Source organism: Pholis gunnellus (genome assembly GCF_910591455.1).
Source record: "Pholis gunnellus genome assembly, chromosome: 13".
NCBI classification, from domain to species: Eukaryota; Metazoa; Chordata; class Actinopteri; order Perciformes; family Pholidae; genus Pholis; species Pholis gunnellus.
Genome location: NC_136540.1, coordinates 21,314,466 through 21,337,206, shown reverse-complemented (window position 1 = coordinate 21,337,206; position 22,741 = coordinate 21,314,466). Strand labels below are relative to the sequence as shown.

Genomic DNA, 22,741 nt, shown 5'->3' with positions numbered 1-22,741 from the left:
TAGTAGATGTTCCTTTTCATAAATCACCTGCCCAATTCTCATTAAAGCTCTTACTACACACACATAAACTAACGATGCACCTTCCTTGGACTAGCGAGCCGTTTATTTCATGAATAGCTTAAAGGAATATTTTGACATGAAAAATATGCTTATTTGCTTTCTTGCTGATAGTTTGTTGAGAAGATTGATACCCCTCAATGTGTGTACGGTAAATAAGAAACTACAACCGGCAGCTGGCTGACTACGCTCAGCATAAAGACCGGAGGGAAACAGATAACGTTGCTCTGTCCAAAGTCAACAAAGTTCACCTACCAGCAGATATGGGGACTTAGTCCTGGGACTTGGACTCAAGAATCTCTGTGTTTGAGAGGTTAGAGGGATGTCTTACAGTAGATTATAAGCTGTCATTAGTGAGACACCCAGTGTAATTATACAATATGGTTGTACTCTAACTGCTATTGAAGAACAGGCTACGGTTATTATTGCATGCCTAATAATGTTAGCAATATTATTCTGGTACCCTGAATGACCTCAGCCTTTATCTCTTTTTCAGGGCAAAATACAGTTATTTAATTGGAATTAAAGTTTTCATTGTTTAATTTCTTATACATAGCTATGCTGTGTTCTAAGCAGACCGGACGACATGCAGCAGATAATAGAACACTCATTACAATCAGTAGAGACCTGACACTTCTCTTGGACTCGAGCTCAAACATATGAGACTTGACTTGCACTCCACCTCAAAGTCTTAAAACTTGGACTCTAGCTCAAAGCCTTGAGACTTGATTTGGACTCTAGCTCAAAGCCTTGAGACTTGACTTGGACTCTAACTCAAAGCCTTAAGATGTGATTTGGACTCTAGCTCAAATTCTTGAGACGTGACTTGGACTCTAGCTCAAAGACTTTGAGTCTATGTCGTGCAAACTGGATTGTCGCTCGGAGTTGAGAATAAACAACAAAATGAAATGTTGTTGGCAGAAGACATAGGTTTACCAGCTGGCCAGAGAGCAGTGAACCTACATATACAATATACAGTATATCAACATAAAAAATCTGCTAATATTTATGGATAAAGGGACCAATCAAAATACTAAAATGTGAAGCAACTGCAAATAGACAGGCCCAGAGGGCTATTTATCCATTCAGTTGACTAGTTGAGTCTATTAGTAGACAATATTCACATATGATATGATTCACACATATCAAAATGAAATATGTATAATGAGAATGCTTTTCTGGCACCATGAATTAGCCATGTGGGCTATTATTTAAAGCTAAAAGCTAGAAGACAAAGATGAGCCAAGTAGATTATAAGGAAAAATCAAAACTTAGAAACTTTGGTTGGCATTAGTCATTTTAAAGTTGTCTTCATGTTTGCATGACAATGTCAGACAAACAATCCACTCTAGTTTCAGCTGATTGTCTGACAACTGAATGTGATGAAAGTGTTTCTGTAATAATAATATTGACATCCGGCACAATTGCAAAATGTGCCATTTAGATTTTCAGCATTTCAGCACCGAAGAATCTGGGAACCAGAAATATGTAGTCGTCAACTAAAATGAGCAGCACATCTGTCATTTCATCACATATTAATAAAACACTGAATATAAATGTGATGCTATTTTGGTTGTGTCACTTCATATTATGTCTTTTTTTAATGAGTAATTTTAGAACAAAATAACACAATAGACACAGAACAGAATAGACATATAGAATAAACATGTTATTATTTCATTTATTATCCATTTGTTATCATTAAGGTGAAGTAATGCATAGCTACAATTGAAATTAGTAATACAAAAAAAAAAAAAGAGTATTAAGAATGTTTAGTCAGAAAAGACACAAATGCAATCTGCCAGATTCAAACACCTGTAACAATGACATAAGATGCACTTAGGCTCTTACTAAACGTTCTCATTCTGAGTTACAGGGTTCATGTCACTAACACCAGAACTTGACTAATTCAAGTTAAATCTTTTTTCTTAAAAGAAAAAGGTGGAGGGAGTATTGAACACTTTTAGTACTGTAGTATAATAGTGAAAAAACATTTTCTTCATCTCATGTATTGAATGATACAATAAAACAACCTGGGTCCTGTTGGATATGTATTTCTGCTGGTTGTACATAAACAGTTGGCGATGAAGAGAGAAAACACTGCTCTCCTGCTGTCTCTGTTTGGGAGGCATCCTGTGAAGCGGGGGGCCTCTCGTCATGCCCTACTTCTCTTAAGTTGTGTACATCAGCGATGTGATCCCCCTGCCAGCTCTGACCCTGGCAGCTCTACTGCGTTCTTAAGGCCTTGGCATACACGGGCTCCAGGAAATGAAAGGGGAGCAGCATGAAGAACACCACCAGAAAGACCACGCTCACCACCGCCAGCAGCACGTAGCGTACGATGAACAAAGTGTCCACTATCTGTAGAGAAAGAGTGTACCCGTTCACCTTCAGGGGTTCTCAAGAACTACACACTCTAGTAAACAGTATCCAATGCATGGGAAAGCATGGCTGTTCAGAACTCTGTATTTCCTCTATTAGCCACTAGATGTCAGGCGAGGGCCTTCATAGAGGCTTAGTCTAAAAGCATGCAGCCTTATGTGAGGCTGTGATGGGTGCTCTGTTTACAGACAGACACACCATACAAACACACAGTTACAGGGAAATCGACAATAACGTGTTGCCTTCAAAGTCTGAATCAAATGATCACAAAATAAGTTGATATAATTCATTTTTCTAACAGTTGACAATGCAGAATAACTGACGGTCACCAGAAAGTGGATTGATGTGACACACTGGAAGCTTCAATGGCCGCTCATCCAACATGTCTAATACAGAGTCTTAGAAAGCACGGGTCACCTGGTCCACTCATGCTGCTGTAGAACGTACACTGGCTGATGCCGTATGACATATCTGGACATTGACAGACATCGTTACTTGGGTTAGCTTCTCGCTGGCTTCTTTTTGTGATAAACTGCTGACTGCTGCCAGACGTATGCTTTGAGAGACGACGTGCCTATTTGGCTGCACAGTTAGATTTCATTTGAGATGATTCTGAATGATAAACTGCTGAATTCTGCAGACCTGTATTGACTGATTCATCGGCTGACAAAGTGATGGAGACTTCAAGTACAACCTAAACAAACTCTAGTGGTACATTTTGGGTCCTAAATGGTAGAAAGGTGGCATAAATATAAGTTAATTCCCTCATGACCTCTTCAGTAAACACTCTCACATAGTTTGCTATTTACAACTTGTTTATTATTTGGGAGAAATGAAGGATTGGTCGCCACGCCCCCGGCTTGGAGAAGCGAGACAGGAGTTACCGCAGGGAAGCAAAGCCATGTACTGCTGTGGTCGAGGCAGCAGGAAAACATATATTAGACCCCTAAAAGAAAGGCTCACCTTTAGCAGACGCTAAATTAAGAATATTTTCGCCAGTTTATCTTATTACCCACGGGGAACTGAAGCGTGGGTAAAACACATGTAATTTTACCTTGCAGAATCAGTTAGTTAGTTTGTGTTATTGTGTGACTTTGGTGAATCCAAACGAGCCGAAGTCACACAATAACACAAACACACTAACCGATCGAGGCAGCAGTGGACCAGCGACTCCAGTGATCTGTTTCTTTCAATGGAGTCTGGTGGCTCTGGTGAGAGCATGTGGTAGAGCAGTCTAGACCAGCAGAGATACTCCAGATACAGTCACACTCACACTGGTATCTTTAGCTGTCTGAAAGAGGTTTTGCTGCTGCCTGCGTCCACAGCAGTACACATAGCTTTGCTTCTGTGCTGAGTATGGAGAAGTGCCTCATACAACCCCACTGCAAAACAACTAAACTCTCCCTTTAATGAGAAGTGATAAACTGATTCAACGTATCAGATCTGTATCTGTGCCGATACTGCGACTGACCCACATTCAATACTGTCTACGCTGTTGTTACAAAAACATGTAATCCCATAACACGCGAGAACATGTTTCAAATTCAGCATATTAACGTCTCCTCTTAAAGTTAAGAAGTAATATGTTACAGAACAATGAGTACTGATATTGGAACACTGATCAGCCAATAGCCTGAGTGTATTTAACAGAAGCAGTGAGAGTGCTGATAGATTGATTGGTGACCACTTTATAAAGAGATACTTCATATATTACTGTACTTCCTGATTGTATCCATGTCAGCCCCGCCTCTCAAACCTGTGGGCTCGGACATACAGACAAGTGCTTATTGATCCGTACAGGAACTGGACCTGTGTGTGTGGGGGAATAACCTGTGCAGCAGTGCATTTGAAGACATGGCATGTTTGTTGTTTCACCGTTGAGAACTAACAGCTGATTCAGGGGCGCCGATCCTGATCTGATCCTGAGTAACGAGTCGATTACAGGTCTTAAGCAAACCGGCGCACGACTTGGAGAAACAGTAGATCATTGAGATTAGCATCGGTGTTGCTTAAGTTAGGCGCAGTTGGAGTTCATGAAGTTGCCATCGACAGATTTAATCACTGCTTCACTCGTAGCTCTGGGTCTGTGTTAATATTTCAATCATGAGTCGTCGGTGAATATGTGAATACAAACTGAGAAAACGCCCTGAAGCAGTAGTATGAGCCCTACTGCTGACTGAAGAGAGATTCCACAGGGCTGTTGTGGAATCACAGTAGTTGTGTGTGTGTGTGTGTGTGTGTGTGTGTGTGTGTGTATCTATCCGCCTGGTGTCTAGGAGAGGGGGGTGGGGTGGGGGGGGGGATGTATGCTGTTTCTTATGGATGCATTTAACACATCTCACTTTTTAATTTGCCAATTACACAGCAAGCAGGAACCCAAAGTGTGGGCCATGTTTTATTAATGTGCCATTGAGCGCACGGGTGGTAGCTGGCAGACGGGTGGGGGGGGGGGGGGGGTCTAGTATGACCCCCCCTCAGTCTGGGACTGGCCTAATTGGCACTATGATATTTGACTTTTGTTTAACAGCAATAGGTTAGGTATTTCTTACACATCTCTCTGCTTACATGTATGATTTCAGGAAATGAAAATGAGTCACATCAAAACATGATATTCAGGTATTCATCGCTAGTAAATCGGGTTTTCACCCTCACATGCATTTGTACCTTTGTTTGAATTCTGTTTATGATCACATATGTGAGGATTTTTAATACTGTATGAAAACGGTCTGTTGGAATTGATTCGTTTCAGATTCAATTCTCAACGATGAGGCAGGGTTCTGCTCAGCTATCCCTCTGCTCAATTCTTACACACTCAATTTAAATCTTTATTTCTTCAGATGTATTGCTTATATTCTTGATACTGTCTTTTATTAGGATACATTCTGTCAATGCTGTTGTTATGTTTATATTTTAATGTCATGCCGAATGAGCAATTTTCCACATTTGTGGACAATGAAAGTTGTATTTTATTTAATTCTAAAAACTACCGATTGAAATAAGCAAACGGTAAAAATATTCAATTGATGAAATAAACTACTGTTTGAGAATATCTATAATTGCTTCATTAATTAATGATATACACTCACAATTTAAAGAAATAACAGCCTACTTGATAATCAATAAAGGCAGAGCACTCTAAACAAAGCAGACCGATGGTTGGTGATGATTTCTGCAAGCATTATAAGGTGTCAACATTACAAGGGATGTTAAATGTGAGCTCTTTTAAACACTACAGCCAATTTCTGAGGTCTCCATGGGTTCATGCTACCCGTACAGACACCCAGGAAGCCGCGTCGTGCCGCCTCTCTCTGTTGCTGGTCGGCTATCTGCCTTTGCACAAAGGCTATAAAGTGCGAGCTCGCTATTTCTATGGGGTGGCAGCTTGCTTGGCAGATCTGGCTGGCTCATTGGCACGACCCCGAGGCGACATGGGGGGAGTGTTTGTTCTGTGTTGCTGTTGGACTAAGATAAAGCGGAGCAGGCCTTTATGACAAGCACACACACAGACGGGTGCACAATGACACATGCTATTTACAGGCTTACAGCACTGTGGATACTGGCTTATATCAGAGTTGAGGTTTTGTTTGGGATGGGTTGTTGTTTAAATTCACCTACCTCAAACCTAAATAGAGCTTATATCCTCAATCAGCACAAACACATTGTGTTCTGAGTAACAACCACACATGATCAGAGCTTTGCCTTTCGGCGTTTGGACCATACACACACACAGACACACACAAATATATGAAAGACCATAGATCTTTGATAAAGATAAGTTTGTTTGACTGTAGTTACTGTTCTTAAATGTTTCATGATGCATGAGAAGAGAGAACAGAAATATCATTTTTGGGAGCACACAAGTGGGCATGAGATGTAGTTGGTCGGTGGGTCTCTTCACTCAGTGGCCTCCGTACCCAAAACATTTGGTAGTAATGAAAGCTAAATAGCCCCTCATCAAACCGTATACATCCCAGGCCTGCTGTTATTTCCAAACTGAATTACATTATGCTGTCATCATGCACAGACGATGATAACACGAGACTCTGTGTTTTTAATGCAATAAAAGGTCGAGAACACGGATTTGGAGTAGTTCCTTGTCATAGCTTTGGCAGCGGTAGAAGTTTAAATTGCCTCTTGATGTAGAGGAAAAATGTTCCTCTCTGGTATTTGCATTTTAATATTTTAATAGTGCGAAATAGTGTTTAATGTGCATTCAGCTCACCTCTGTCTCTTTGAAAGGGGGGGTTGTCTCTGGGCTGCGCGGGAACAACACCAGCACCAGAGTGATGGTGAGAGCCAGTAAGAATATGGGGATAATGCCTAACCTGGCAGGACACAAAACACACATACACAGTTCAAATAAAGTCAAAGGATAACACGAGGACTCCCACTGCTGATTTGCAGTAAGACTTGCAGTAAACACAGGGTTTTCTGAGGATAATGTCATTATCAAGTACCAATCAAAACAATGGCATTCTTTATTGCGTTTTTAAATAGTTGTTAACTTTCCAATCAAGTAAATGGCACCATGTTTCACCCCATTTAGACTGTACTGTAATTGCATCTTACACAAGTGCATAATGTTTGGTGTCACAGTGCATTCTAGAAAGAAATGAACCAACTGTAATAGTACTAGGGTCTGTTGTAGTCTTTGCACAAGTACTAAAAGCAGGGATTGGAAAGAACATGGTCCCAGCTATCGATCAGTACAGCAGTATGTGGGTAAAGCCGCATTGCTTCATAGAATTTAGGTAAGCATTAGGAAAATAGATATATTTGCTCATCTATCTAGGGAAAGAAGAACATATTTAGGTGGCAAAAAATATGATAGAGTTACAATCTTTCTGTGTGAAATACAGGCCAAGGTTACATTCTTTTCAGAAATTGATTCATAACTGTTCAATACAGCTTAAATTCTGCTATGAATCTGAGTTCACTCAGTTTGACGTCGACTTTATTTCAGCTTTGAGTTTCCTGACATTACTACATCTGTCCTCCCCTGAACACACCACTGTGTTCAACAGTGAGCTGGGTTTATGAAAATGTTTTTTTTTCGCATTTTATTGAAATAAAACTCTCACACATATTGCCTAATTTCTGAGGAAACCTTACTAATGCCACTGTTGAAGAGAGTTGTGTTCCAGTAGAGGTGTGCTTTGGCCAACATTCAAACCAACGTTAAAGTGGAGGAAATGTTCAGGGATTAAGGAATTGACTGATTCACTGTCAGATAACCCTGGGCTTTCTCTATCACTGCATGCGATACGTTCTAACCGGGTGTGTGTAATGAGTGTGTGGAGGTGTTGTTCTCACTCACTTTGCAGATGCAGATGCTCTCAGCAGCATCATCCCAAATACAAGAAATACAATCCAAACGATCGCAATGACGAAGACGCCCGTGCCGACTTCCAAAACGGTGCTTGCCATTTTCACGGTAACTAAAGTTAGTTTACCCGACACACACAACATTAACACGTGAAGTTGGTCAAATTAGTTTTTACGACCGACGTTCGTGACATAATTTAAGCAATGCAGTAACAACAAAGTTTAGGTTAGCTAACGTTAGCTACATTAGCTTAATTACTGTAACTTCCACCGTGGTGTGAGTTAGCATACCGTTAGCTGTCACTGCTAGCTCTGCTCTGCTGAGGCAGACAGCGGCATGCTTCGTGAAACCGTGAACAATGTATCAATGTTCGACCCCCCCCCCCCCTTCAGAATGATTATTAGCTGTCCATTAATCCGTCATTTCTCAACCAGTTCAATAGATACAGCGTTGTCCGTCGCGTCTTCTACTTCCTGGTAACAGCAAACTGGGGTTTGATTGGATACACCAACTCACGACGGGCCAATCACGTGCATCGTTACTGAAAATCCCAACACTGTAGAATAGACTACAGAACTTCACCCAGCTCGTTTCTACCATTCATACAATTTACGTTTAATCATTTACTTTTCTTCTGTTCACTTAAACACCTCTTATTGATTCATTTTCATTATTCATTTATCTTTATCTCGAGAAGCGTTTTTTTTCTCTAATATTTGTTCTTATCACCATATAAATACGCTATTCGGTCCAACAACTCGTCATTTAGGGGTCAGGATCGGTAGCAAATGGATAACTACCACCAGCTTAAGCTACTTAAACTTAGACTCTGTTCTTTTGACATCAAGTCAATTCTTCCGGGTGTTTTCAGCTGGCAGGACAAAATAGATTGAACTGATTTGGGTCTGAATAGAAATGTCTTTCTTATTACCAGCAGCCTTCTGGTTCCCATCATCCCACCTGTCTTTTTGAAGCATGCAATTATTAATGCGGACCGACAGGGGGCTGGCCAGATCTGCGGTTCAAAGGCTCCAGTCCCGCTCAAAGTGCTGGTGCCTCTGCGTGCTTACCGGGAAAAGACATGTTGCCTTTGAGTGACCCTCGTAAGATCCAAGCACCCAGTGTTTATTCATGATTTGGATAATAGGCAGACGGTAGGGTTGGATCATGTTCAGAACCACTGACAGCAAAAGCCGTAAAGCAAACCGAGTCCTAATTTACACCAAACTCTACGGGGAATTTGGTTTTCTCGTTGTGTTTGCCTGAAACTCCCACAGATGATTTGAGTTCCCCCGCAACCTCAAACAAATCCAGTAGATTAAAGACGGCCAGAATGGAGAGAGCATATTCTCTGATCCCTGCTGACACAGAGGAGCCTCGTGATCAGGGTAGTTTCTCTTTGAGCTATTCAGGCTCAATCTTTGGGAAACCTGAATAGGTAAGAAAATAACCCAATTAAAGTTATTAGATGAATGAATACAAAAATTCTATAAACACATTTAAAGAATAAACACATTATGAAATGGAGTTGTTACCCATACATTGATTGCATCCATCCATTTTGCTTTGGTGACTATGCATCATTGTGGCCATTTAAACTAACAGGCCACAATGAGTGCATTACTTGGAACATTACTAAATGAACAGGGTATTCATTGTGTTTCTGACACCAAAGACCAAACCCTGAATCTCTCATGTAGGCCAAAGTCATCTTTTCCTCACGTCACAGCTCGTGTCACATTCACCACAGGCGCCTCATTCTCACAACACATGTGGAACCAACGTAAGTGACTCAGTATAACTATTAAAATATTAATAATAATATTGACAGGCACGTTTATTTATGTTCATTTCAAAATAGCACACAGGAGACACATCTTTTTGATCACTGTGTGTTCTGTTAAAAATGCCGGTTATTGACTGTAAATCTTGAATGTGTCATTCAAGCTGATCATAAAAAATAAATAATAATAATAATACAGGAATAATATCAGGTCTTTCTTTCTTTTGGTGCTTGATCGCCTCCAACCAACATCTCCGCACCGTTCTCGCGGAGCCCCACGCGTGAGTGCCGTATTTCCCACGGACACTGGAAGGCATCAGCAGCCCGGTGTTGGGAAAAAAACGGGGAGCGGAGATGGAGGTGGGAGGGGCCAGGCGCGGCTGACGTCAGCGGCTGTGTGGAGGAGTATAGGCTGTGCTGTCAGCCCAGTGTCAGTCTGATGAAGATTGGCATGCAGGTAAGCTGTCATTCATTTTCAATGTCAGTGCATGGGAGCAGGGCTTTACCACTTCAGCGTCCTTCCCCCCCTACCCCCCCCCCCCCCCCCCCCCCCCCCTTCATTACAAAAGGCAGGACATTATTCATACAGTCAGCCAGCCAGCCAGGCCAGAGTGAGAGAGCGAGAGAGGGAGGGAAAGAAAGAAAGAAAGAGAGAGAGAGTCAGGGAGGGATAGAGAGAAAGAGAGGGAGGGGGAGTAGAGGAGGGGAAGAAAAAAGAGAGAGGGAAAAGAGAGGAGATGCATTTTTGTGCTTGATTGAGAGACCAGTGGATTTTTCTTTTGCTTGATGCGGCGTTTGGATAAAAAAAAAAGAATGTGTCGGTAATGTTTGTGATGCACGGATATAGGATGTGTTGAATGTAACGGAGGGTGCTTTTAGTGCGAAAGATTCTCATTTAGAGAATTGTCACAATAACAGTGACCGGAGACCGAATGAGCGCATGTAGCTGCAGGAAGCGTTTTTATTACGGCTTTGTCAACGAGCACCGGACTGTACATGGCATTCTGATTATTTGTGAATTTACAGTGAATATCTGATGGTGTAAATCTGCCTACAAAAAAGAAAAAAGCTGTATTGTTAAGTGAAGTTACGTGGTGTGTTTTATTCAAGTAAAATGCTTTTATTTTGACTGGCAAGATTTACGTGTTTGTCAAGAAAAAAACGGCAAAGGGATTTTCAGAGTAAAATAACTTACACCCATATTTGATCCAAGTTAATACGGCAGTTTTCTTTGTTCATAATAAATTATATTGTAGACAGTACAGGACACAGTGCTACTGTGTGTGTGTGTGTGTGTGTGTGTGCCTGTGTGTGTGTGTGTGTGTTTGTTTTTGACAAAAACAAACAAATTAACACAGCATATATCGAACTGAAGACTATATATATATATATATATATATATATATATATATATATATATATATATATATATATATATGCTACCACCTTTATTTGAAAATGTAGTTTCTCTTTTTAAATCATTGATTTAAAGAGCTTACCTTTTGTGAATATATAGTTTTTTTTATGTGTAACTTGTGACAGCTGTCAGTTTTCATTTTTTGTTTGCAGTTAATGTACAGAATTTAAACAAAACCGTTTTTTCATACAAAGCTAGTGTCTTGCATTTATTCCAGAAAAAAATGTAAAGCAAAAAAGAAGCCTACCTTCCTCACTTGTCAGCATTTTAAAAGGTCAAACAGGGAGTCTAAGCCTCTTTGCATTTCTTGATGAATACATCTGTGATTTAAGTATTTAATGCTCAACTATCTGCATCTCAGCGAGGTCTAATGTTTACTCCCAGCCCTGCGAAACCCCTCAGACTGAACACTGGCCTTCTTTGTGAGCCACTCACCACTTTCTATTTCAGATGACCACTCTATTCCACAATTGCCAGAATGACTATTTCACTCGTAGGAGACGTTTGACCGACATGAAATGCTGTGAGTGTGATTTGACGGAGGCTGTGTCCCTCAGACAGCATGTGTCTCTACTTTATTTGTGCGATCACTCTGTTAAAAAAAGGCAGCGTTTCGCAGGTAGTTTGCTGTGTTGGTAGTTTTATGAGTCAAGTCAACTCCTCTGTTCAGTCTCGTTCTGCTTTGATCTCTGGATATATCTGGAATATCACAAACATGTCCCTGTACATACACAGATTTGGTAAAAACACGTTGCTAAGTGTAAAGTTCAGGAAATATAACTCCAGTGTCTGTCACTTAACGTCACAACTCTGCATTGCAAAGTGAAGGCCCCTCTCAGCAAAGACCATGGTGTGAGCTTTGGGAGTACATTAGCCTAATTAAATATGCCTGAGCCATTTGTTTACTAATCATCTGCTTCCCTGACAAATCACAATGGCGATTTAGACCACTTTAGCTCCCTCCGTCAAACACATTGGGCAGGTGCGGAGTGCCGAGCATAGAATCCCATGAGGAGCTAAACTCGCACCACGGTGAAAGAAAGCGTTTTGAAAGACTCGTTGCTGTTGAAAGACCAAAAGATGATCATTATACAATGATTGTGCACCTTTTGTCAGTGTCTCAAAGTGGTACGCTTCAGCTGGGAATGGATCTTGACGGTGCGCGCGCGCACACACACACACACACACACACACACACACACACACACACACACACACACACACACACACACACACACACACACACACACACACACACACACACACACACACACACACACGAGTCAAAGCGCATCAGCGCTAATCACCCTCAGTGATGTTTGTTCTTTGTTGTGATGAACCCCACACGGCTCTACATATCGTCAGATAGGATTAATACCAATTTAGTTTATCCCCAAACCCTGCTGAGATCTTAATTGATGATTTGTGTCATTGGACAAGCAGCCCGGGGGCGAATTTGCTGCTGCAAAATACTCTGACAGTATTTGCATATTCTCATTCCTACTATATGGGCAAATTACATGATGAGGTGTGGTGCTGTGCATTCCTGCAGCTTTTGGGGGGATAATCGCTAATAAAGTGATTCAGTCACACTAAATGAAGGAAGTAAACAGAGCGAGGAGAGCATATGTTACAAACCAATTTAAGCATTTATGTATGGCCATAAAGCAATCGAGGAAATTAAACCACAAAGCAAATGTCTTGTCACTTCCTTTCGCCTTTGCCTCTAATTCCAGCCTGCATGGTGCAGAAGAAACCAATATATCACTCTTGAGAAGATCCAAGGTTTTCTTTCTTTTAAGGGTCTCGTAAGACTACCAGGCCTTACTTTGCAAGATTCCTTTTCTCAGCAATCCGATTGTGAGATGTCTAATTTGTTTTGTAGGGCCTCACTCTCTTAAATCAAGCAGGAAAAAAGCCAGAGGATGTTTAGAATTATTCATAAGGCTTTAGTCTGCCGGGTATCCTCAGCGGAGTGCATCTAGGTCCTGTTCCGGGCCCGTGGGCAATGTGATGTAGGCTAGTTTTTCTCATGTTCAGTAGAGCAGCAATCTTTAAGACAATTGTGTTGTGTTGCATGTTCGGGGCCGTGTCCGGGCCCCCCACAGGTCATGCCCACTAAGCCCGCTTGATCCCTATTGCTCTCAAGAGGAGATAGAGGCCTGTTTATACCGTCAGACGGCTCGGCTTAAAGACAGCCCCTGCATGCTTACCCTTGCTCATTCCGCAGCCAGTGCTGCGTTGGCATGGCTCTAAGTAAGCCACCAGGGAGCAGGGTCGGAGAGAGATGGATCGGCTTGATTTATGCTCCAAGAGGAGCAGCAGGCAAATTTAATGATCCTCCATGCTGTCAACATCACGGAGCTTTGTTCCTGGAAGGACATAGAGATGTCATGAAAATACGTGCAGTTTAGTCTGGTTTGAAAGTAGCGTGATACACAAGTAGAACATTTCAAAATAAATATCCCCACGATTCATCGATTAGTTAAATTAATCTTCCACTATTTTGATCATCGATAAATTGGTTTTATATGAATATATTTTTGGTTTCTTTACTCTGACAAAAACTGGACCATCTTTGAGGTTTGGACAAAACAGGACATTTGTGGACATCATCTCTGGCTTTGGGAAACACTGTCTCCATCTTCTGACATTTTAAAGAACAACTTATGGATGAATTGAAAAAATCATCAACAGATTAATCAACAAGGAAAGTAATTGTTAGTTGCAGCTATACAGATCAAACTAACTCAACAGTGCAATTTGGTTTTCATGAATTCATTTCAGATTATTATTTGTCATCAACTAACTAATGAAACTCTTCGTTGAAATTCTCGCCCGATGACGTGTTGTATTGCCCACTGATGACAACAATGTGTTATCAATATTGAGATCACAATTATTTCATGATCACACTGGCTGCTCCTGCCGAGTGCGCGCACAGCTCCCCAAAAGGGAAGCCAGAACTTCTGGGTCCCCTGGTCGCTGGCTGTTTTGATTGAATATCCAGTGGCGTTTTCTATGAGTGCATCGCGCCTTTTAAACATCAATATCACAGTCAGTCATGCTCACTTCATTGTGGAAAGCCCAAACCGTGACACTCGCTTAATTGTGCAGCCCTTACGCAGGTAACGTCATCGATGTGTGAAACACTGAGCGTCCTTTCAGTGCCTGCTTAACTTCTTACAAAATAACAAATCACATTTTCTGTCGCTTTACTTCACAACATATGATTACAACAACACGTGTCGGTATGGCGTGGCTCTCATTACGACATATTCGGCTGTAAAAAGAATATTGGTCTTCATGTGAGTCACTGATTGATTGGGCTCAGCACATTTGAATCAATTTGGCCTGCAGACAGTCAAACAAATGGCTCAGAAATCCTTCTCTCCACACAATAATATGCAATGTGTGCATGAACAGTGAACGCCACAGCATGGAAGAAGTCATACAAAGGCTTTAGTCATTAGATAATGATTTTAGCATCAGTCCTCTGATTGCATTCCTTTTTTTCAGACCGAGGAAATGAAAACCCAGCAGAGACACATTCCATAAAGTCGAAGTCATGGCATAGAATGGAGGAGTCCAATACAGCTCAGGGTGTTCACAGGATGCACACATAGATAGTGTTTACTGTGGCTGAAATGTCAAAGACGTGTAAGAAGTCGTCCGTTTCCACTCTGTGACGTCTTCAGTATTCATAGTGTTGGCATACTTTGCTTTTGATGTCATTATTTTTGCATTAAAAACAATTAAAACCTATATTTTTAGACATCAGTGGTATTATTCAAGGATCAAGCACAAAATCAAATTAGCAACAGCTTATTATATATTCTGCATTTAAAGACCTCTAACAAGACTGTGAACCTCATTGTGCCGCTGGTTCTTATCTCTGGTGGAATGTAGATAATCCTAATAAATGAGCAGAGCTTCACACAGAGAAATATGAAGCCTGCCAGTAAATCCTGAATTTATTATATTTGAGAGTTCTGGTAACAGCTGAGCTGGGTGAGGTTCAAAATATTTGATTTGAATTCAACAGCAGATCATAGCAGAGAAAATCCCACCAAGTGCTGTGTGGCTGCATATTTGTGCTTCCTGCAGAGTGAGTGAATGCCTGGGCCCAAACGGGGTCACTGCTATTGGAAATATGTAATTCTCTTTAAACTTAGTTCTGAGTCAAATGGCAAACAAACGTTTATGATACTTACACGTTCAGTTCAGCAAGATAATCTTCACCACTGGAACACCACTTTTATGAATTTTGAAATGTGAATACAGTCAGCAAAATTACAAATCTAACATTAGGCTAAAGTCACATGACTTCACGTCTCCAGCACTGAGCTGAAGCAGGACGAGTGTTCTAGTGAGGACGCTTAGTCGTCTCATTTAGACACTTTTTAGAAACCACCTTTTAAGACAGTCTAAATTCACCAGAGAGGTATTTACTGATGTATTTTATACCGCACAACAACACGTCAACATCTTTTCATCTGGTGTTAACCACACATCCAACCAAAAACACGTTCAAACAACCCATTGACTTTGCGACTAGGGAACCGAAAGTGTAAAGATTTCGACTCATTTCCAGGTTTTAGAAGTCATTCCTGCAGCCCGTAGCACAGACTTGACACCATGCATTTTATGTTTACACAATCAGTGGCACTGGCTTTCTCTTGCCGAATCCAAATGTATGGTTGCAGCTTGATACCTTTAGCAGCATTACTATCGTACTATTAGTATGTTTTTCTTTATTTTTAACTGTTTAACTTGATGACATGAAAATCAAAAACCTCAATCAAAGCTTGACTGGGAAAAAAAGACATTTGGTACAGCCGATCAAACAAACACGGGACTTTCACCCAGGAGACAGCGGTCAGTGGGAACTGACACGTCCAAAGCTGACTCAAGAGGGGAACCTAGAGCCTCATAGTTGGAAGCGTCAGACTACTGAACACGCCTGGTATTTCACCAGTTGGGAGAGAGAATGGCAAATCTTTTGTGCTAAATAAGTGGAGGCCTGTGGGTGCTGGCAACATGGAGGGATGTTAAACATGTTCAGTTGTTTATACTACCCACATTAAGGATGAAAACCTGGTTGGAAAGTATAAAGTATCCCTTTAAACTGCAGTGGTTTCAGACTGCAGGTTTAGTTCCAGCTGTTTTTTGGCGCTGCTGGCTGCTGGCAGCAGGAGAGCGGCTGGTCCTCCTCTGTGAGTCAGACTAACTTTTAGTACAGAGCGGAAGGACAGACAAAGTACACATCAACAGAAGATATTTTTGTAAACCCCCCAGCTAACTTCTATTACTGATTATATTACTGTACTTTTGCCTCTCTGACCACCTCCTGACGTTCTTGTTTTTCACTCTTGGTACATTTGCAGCTGTTTTAATACACAGACGAGCTGCAGCAGGAGACAGGTTGGGAGCCCGAGACATAAGAAAATGCTGCCGCTTTGAAATGGTGCTAGATGGCCTTTTGAAACCCCTCTACTTTGATTATTGGCAGAGCAGCCCATTGAAGTGTGCTGCACTTTGAATAGAAATGCAACAGTGCTAAAGTTGTGACCTCCAAAGGGCTATTTACTGGAACACGGCTCCGTTTTTCAGAATCCTCTCCAGAGATATTATTCAAGTGTATTGCTCTTTTCTGCCACTCACATCTCACGTCTCACATCTCATCTGAATGTTTCAGCTTATTGCACTCCAGGACACAATTGATCTGAAGGACAATATTTTCGCTCGGTCCATAGCTGCTCCTTTATTTTGACGTGAGACTTTTAACAGAAACGTCTTTCTCTTCACATCCATTTGTATACCTTGCTGTTAACCTCCGAGCGGCCTTTGCAGATGTCTGGTGAAACGCTTGTTAGTGTGCAGCTTATCAACGGACCTAAGGAAGAGCGCTGTACAGCGGCAAGGACAGAACACATTTCAGTGATCGCTCTTATTAGCTGCAAAATGACTTCCTCTCTGTCCCCGGCTATAAAAGCACCATGGCTTTATGACAGCGCAGGCTTCAGTCGAAGTGCAGTACATTTTCAGAGGGAAGGCTTCATCTTTTATGGTGTTTCATAAGACTTGTCGCTCTTAAGATATTAAAGGAGGACCACACTGTTTTATTCCTCTATTATATTACATTAAGGCTTTTGGCATCCCGGATGTCTCAGTGCTGCTGGATTTATGTCACCTCATATCTGAATACCTCATACACTGTAAAACACAAGTGTCATGTTACCCTGGAGTTCAACTGTTTAGCCGGTAGCTTTCAACTTTACAGAACAAGTTGCCTTTTCAGAATATGGCATAATACAAACTAACAAAATGCACATGTAATGTATTATGTATTCCAATTAACATAATGAGGAAATGTTTTTAATGAACATATCTGCCAAGTCTCAATGTTGTGACTCGAAAACATCTGCAAAGAGTATTTAATTAGTTTTCCTACAATATAAACTTGCAAGTCAATATCCACATAAGAGCGTGATCAATAGTTTTGAACGGTTATGTTTGAGCAACAAAATCACTTTGAAGGTTAGGAAAGATAGTGTTTGGTTACAACAAAGAGTAACTTTCAGCACAAGTGTTAACATGGAACAGAAATACACACAATCGTTCACTAACTTTAACCAAAGCTCTTTTCTAAAAAATGCCACGTCGGGCCAGTAACTTAACCAGTCAAGTAACTAAACACAATCTCTTTACAGAGATGACGGTGGAAGTAGCGAAGTGCAAGCAGACATTTCTATAATCCTGGAAACAGGATTCAGTCGGGTGGCGTTGGAGGATGCAGGCTAAACTATTTATTGAGCATAACTATCTATCTTCATCTGCTAGTTTGATTCACTTTAGTCTTTGCTGTTTCTTGAGAACCACTAATGAACAAAACAATTTGTGTCGGGGCAGATTTCTGACACACTTCATTGAGTGAAAAGAAAAACACACACAGGACTCTGACCTGGGGTGTCCTGCACTTTGTATGACCACAGCACTCTCTTCCTTGGAAACAAAACGTGTTTTCCAAGTATTACGTTGGACACACAATGCACTCTAAATCATGCCAGTAATCTATAAAGAGTTCCAATGTGATTCTGATGTCTGTGAAAATGTCCTCTCTGCAGAATCACACCGTAGACTGCTTCTCCTGAACATCAGCTGTCCGTATGAAACAGCAGTGCTGGTGTTGGCCGTATTCCCCGTCCTTGCTTTCCCCCTCTTCTCACCTCATTACATTCTGAACATTACGACTTAGCTGAGAGTGTAAGGAAACACGGGTGCCACTGACATTAACCTCCAGTTTAAAGCTACAGAGCAGGCGGCGGGCTGATGGTTAGTTTAGTCTCTTTGTTCACATTCGTTATCCTTCACTTCCTGTTCTGAAACGACTGCAGGATCAACACCTACATGAAGACGTTTCTTCCAAGAACCCGTTCCCAGTTCTGGTGTTTGAAAATATGGCGACCCTGTTGAAAGGGACTTTAGTGTTGTTTGCGGAGGCCGTCTTCGGGGCAACTCCGAGCTTTGTTGACTGGTGTCAGAGAGTTTAGACTCTGCAAGCAATCAGGAGAGAACAGAACTTGGACTGAGTAATGGCTGACTGAGGTTTCCGGAGCAGTGTGAACATGACGTGCGGACTCCTGAGTCAGATAAATGTGCTGATAGTTAGTCAGTCAGACAATCCTCCTTCAGATGTTTGTATGGTATTAATCCTGCATTTCTTTGTCTGTGGGTTCTATAACCCCATGTTTTCTTTCTTGTGTCTGCTGCAGCAGTGACTCAGTCATCACGTTTGCTTTCAGAGTAGCCGTGAGACATTTCTGTCCCTCACTTTGAGCACATAAAGCCCGGTCAAGCTCCAGTCTGCCATATTTCTTCACGTAAAAGTTGGATTCATAATTCAGTCCCAGAAAAAATGAAACCACTTCAGAGTCTTAGTTTCCTGTGATTTGCGGTGGCAGGTGCACAATTTGTCAAAGAAAGCCGTGCAGCGGTTCAACCGGCTCTGATTTGACGAATGTTTAATGACTCCACAACACGCGTCTGATTTGCCGCTCGTTCCTCTCGGCGTCCTCTCTGATTCGCTGATGCTGGCGAGACCTCCAGGCGTCGGATCAGGTTGCCTTGTTCAAGTTGTGATGTGAACATGTCAGACTCACGGAGTGTGTGGAGTCTCCAAGGGTATCATAACATGATAAATGAACCTGTGCAGAAAGCACCTTATTTTTGTCAGCACATACACACTTAATGCTTCGATGTTACTGTGTGCTCAATCAGGACAATATCCCTTAAACACCATCACGTGTGCAGACATGATTCCACATGTTAATTGCAGCACTGTGAACTGAAAGAGAAAGGAAAAAAAAAAGAAGCCTGAACCCCCATTTTCTTCTCTCTTTTTCTCGAACCGAGACTTCTTTCCACTACAAAGAATAATTACTTTTCCCAACTCCCGCTTCATAATTGGTTACTACTCTTTTATCTTATCTGTGTGCGCATAATTATCACAGTCATCATATTAGATTATTTCATGCATAATAAATGAACTCAAACTGTGTGCGGGGTAATTAGCATGTTAGGAGATGTGCCACGATAGGAGCTTCGCTCTCCCAGAGAACGTATTGTTCAAGACATTCCTGAAAAGTGAGGAATTCAGGAAGAGGTGGGATATCTTATCATCAATTTTAGGTATCTTCAGAAATCTATAGAGACTGGTAATATTCTTCTTTATTTAGTAGCGAGTGGATCTGCATGTGTGTCAGTTTTGGGGGAACTTCTCATGAAAAGTAAAGCTCCTCGTAATGTTTCTAGAGCAGACAGTAGTGGATTTGCTGAAGACATAACAAGACATCGGAGCATAATGGAGACTATTGTGAAAAGACAGACCGATATGCTATTTGACTTCAGCAGCTGTCTGCTGCGTAGATCTGGTCCAATCCAAATGACAGATGTGTATCACTTCAGTGGAGATTTCCGTCGTACGCTACTTTTAAGGGTTTCCTTCAAGTTCTGTGCAACTTTTTTTATTTTAACATATCACATTTTACACATTCCTTTATACTGTTGGCCATGAACATATTTACAGGTTGTCCTCAAATGTGGTTAAAGGTTCGATAATATTATGTAAATGTTCTTGCCTTTTTACGAGCAAAGTTCACTCAGAGGTTGAGTTGAACTATTTAAACGGCGGTGAACGCCCTAATATGGCCATGACTGACCGACAGCAGCAGCTCTTCTATTGAAATGAGGTAAACCTGCTTTTCCAGTTTAATGCAGTGCCCTGCTTGGAAACATTGCAGCAGCTATTTAATGAGGGGAGCCAATCAGGACTGAGTCCAGTTGTGATGCCTTGCCTGGAGTCAGTCTGAACTGCCTATAAAGACACAGGGACTTTTTGAAAAATGCAATAACTTCAAATTTTACCACCCAATTAAAGTCTAATTTTCACGGTGCAGAGTGATGTATATAAATGGAGGGAAATGTGAACCCGCAGTGGTGTAGAAGTTCTGCTCTGCATGTCCACAGTTTCATTTAAAAGGCCTTTCAAAAGTTGTATATTTAACTTGAGGAAAGTTGCAGCCACAGATTCAAAATGACTTTTTCCATAAATCAGCCTCTCAGATTATCGATGTTATGAGGAAAAAGTTTGGTCATACTGCAACAGCAGTACCTTGGATGCTTGCTGTCTTTTCACCACTAAATAACAAGAACAACTTCTTTGACGCCAAATGTTTCAGTTTGTTTTGGGCCCTGCAGCATTTTTGGCAGTGACACCTTTCTCTAACCTGTGCCAAAAGCCTGTAGAACACAAACATAAGGAGCTATTTTCAGCATTGAGATGTTTTCTTTCTTTCAGTTCAGTGAGTTGTTCAGGGGGAAAAATTAATTCATATTCACAATGTAATTGCAGCCATTATTTGAAAAAAGATGGTTTATATAAATTCAATTCAATGTAATGCCTGCAATTATCAATAAAAGGCACCAGCACACAGAGTAAGATAGAGATCTTTCACACAATTTTGGGGTAAAGTTTTCTCAATTTTCTTTTTGTGTTTGTCGACTGACAGGGAAACAGTTTTGAGCTGATCTCCACTGCAAAGATTCTCTTCACATCTCTGTGTCTAAAGCAGACCCGGCATGACGTGTAAGGGCACCGCTGAGTCTCCACAGATACCCTCGTTATTCATATAACCCACACAATTTATAAATAGGGCTTATATCAATATGGTGATATGAGATTAGATATGGTATTATGGTCTAGTGTCTTTTCCTGGTTTTAGAGGCTGCATTACAGTAAAGTGATGACCGTATCTGAACTGTTCTATCATTTACCACTTAGTCATTATATCCACATTAATGATGATTATTTATCAAAGAAATCACTGTCTCAGTATTTTGTGACGTCAACCCTAAAAAGAATGTGTGATATTAGATTATTTCCATAATCTAATCCAGCCCTAAAATAAAAACTAAAGTCTGCAGCCAAAGAGGTGATGAAGCCTCTCCGAAGAATTCATAACAGAGTTTAGAAGACTTCCATTATCACAAACAGTGACACACTCCTCCCACTCCTTGAGTAACGTCATAGATGTGATGAGGGCTGCATGCTAAAAGTGAGTCCTGAACAGCTGCCAGTCAGTGTACACGAGGCAGCTCGGAGGCGCTGCGGTATCATGTCATGGCTCTCGCCGGGTGAGGAGAGAAAAGCCTAGTCTCACACTACCCCGTGGTATGTCTGTGCCCGTTCCCCTGCTGGCACGGCTACTGGCATCACGGTGTCAGCGTGGTGTAAATGGGCCACTTGAAACGTGATAGTGCTGATTGCGGGTCGGATTTGTTGGTTTAGCTTTGAAAAGTTTATTGGGGGGTCAGACTAGTCGATGAAATCTTCCTCAGTAGATTGGTCAAATGCTGACAGTGAAAGGTAATGCGAAATATGCCCATAGTGACACAGAGGGCCATTGTAGACACAGTGTATATGTTCACGACAGATACACTGCAGGAGAGATGTGGGATTTCAACAGCTGTGCACATACACTTCATTTTGTGTACTACAATACAAAACATGGAGAGCGTAAAAAGAAGCGTGCAGGGTGTGTAGTGACCCGTGTCGAGGACTGTGCCCTGCAGTCAAATCAAACTTTAAATCAAGTTCAGTTTTGAATGAGGCCTTGAGCAGGTTGGTTTCTATCAAGTAACATAGTGTAGGGAAAATCATCCACTGGGAAGACAGGGATGATTTATATTTTTCTTTTTTAAATCTCTTCCAACCTAACTTTACAAAAAAAAAAAAAAGCCAATCCCCAGAAAGGTTGGTGTACTTCTTTAACAGATAGAGGTCAACACGGAGGCGGGGAGATGCTTCTCTGAGAGTCGTGGCTTGGAGAGTTCTGTCAGTCGGACTATGAAGGTGAGACGTGCCATGGCAAGAGACGAGGGATGACTTGACGCCCACTTCAAAACAGGCCTATTTATATATATATATATATACATATATATATATATATATAAATAAATATATATGTGTGTGTGTGTGTACGAGGAAATTGATTTGAGGATGTGTGAGTTTTTGCAGCTTTTCCTTTTTTTTCTATTGTGTTTGTGTGAATCCCTCAGTCTCTCTTCGTCTCAGTGAACCGACACACTGCCGCCCCTCTTTCTCCCCGTGGTCAGTGGTATTTATAAAGCGCCATAGACATTTAGTACAGATGGCAGAGCACCTTAAATTTAAAGACACTATTTTTCTGTTCGGGGGAAATGGACAGAAAGTACT

The 22,741-nt window shown here is 41.3% G+C and overlaps 2 protein-coding genes across 3 annotated transcripts in view; one reads left to right on the top strand and one right to left on the bottom strand.

Annotated features, from left to right (window-relative positions):
• Positions 1-1,767: 1,767 nt before the first annotated feature.
• On the bottom strand, positions 1,768-8,216 carry tmem218 (transmembrane protein 218). Of its 2 annotated transcripts, XM_079172078.1 has the most exons (4): positions 8,056-8,216; positions 7,757-7,877; positions 6,662-6,764; positions 1,768-2,418 (listed from the first exon to the last, which is right to left on the bottom strand). In XM_079172078.1, the coding sequence occupies exons 2-4, from the start codon at positions 7,864-7,866 to the stop codon at positions 2,284-2,286; spliced, it is 348 nt and encodes a 115-aa protein (XP_079028204.1). In that variant the 5' UTR covers positions 7,867-7,877; positions 8,056-8,216; the 3' UTR covers positions 1,768-2,283. The 2 variants fall into 2 exon arrangements, with proteins under 2 accessions (XP_079028204.1, XP_079028203.1); XM_079172077.1 differs by lacking the exon at positions 8,056-8,216 and having other exon boundaries at positions 7,757-7,927.
• A 1,710-nt stretch (positions 8,217-9,926) lies between these two features.
• The window catches only part of LOC306705345 (homeobox protein PKNOX2-like), a gene marked incomplete at its 3' end in the record, with an annotated part of 95,477 nt that continues 82,662 nt past the window's right edge, over positions 9,927-22,741 (top strand). Inside the window, exon 1 of the mRNA XM_079172076.1 lies at positions 9,927-10,005. The remainder of the gene's footprint in view (positions 10,006-22,741) is intronic.

Coding starts and splice junctions, on each gene's coding strand:
- tmem218 (XM_079172077.1), bottom strand. CDS start 7,908: ATGTTGTGTGTGTCGGGTAAACTAACTTTAGTTACCGTGAAAATGGCA. Junction 6,765..7,756: donor AGAGCATCTGCATCTGCAAA/GTGAGTGAGAAC, acceptor GTGTCCTGCCAG/GTTAGGCATTATCCCCATAT. Junction 2,419..6,661: donor CCCCTTTCAAAGAGACAGAG/GTGAGCTGAATG, acceptor CTTTCTCTACAG/ATAGTGGACACTTTGTTCAT.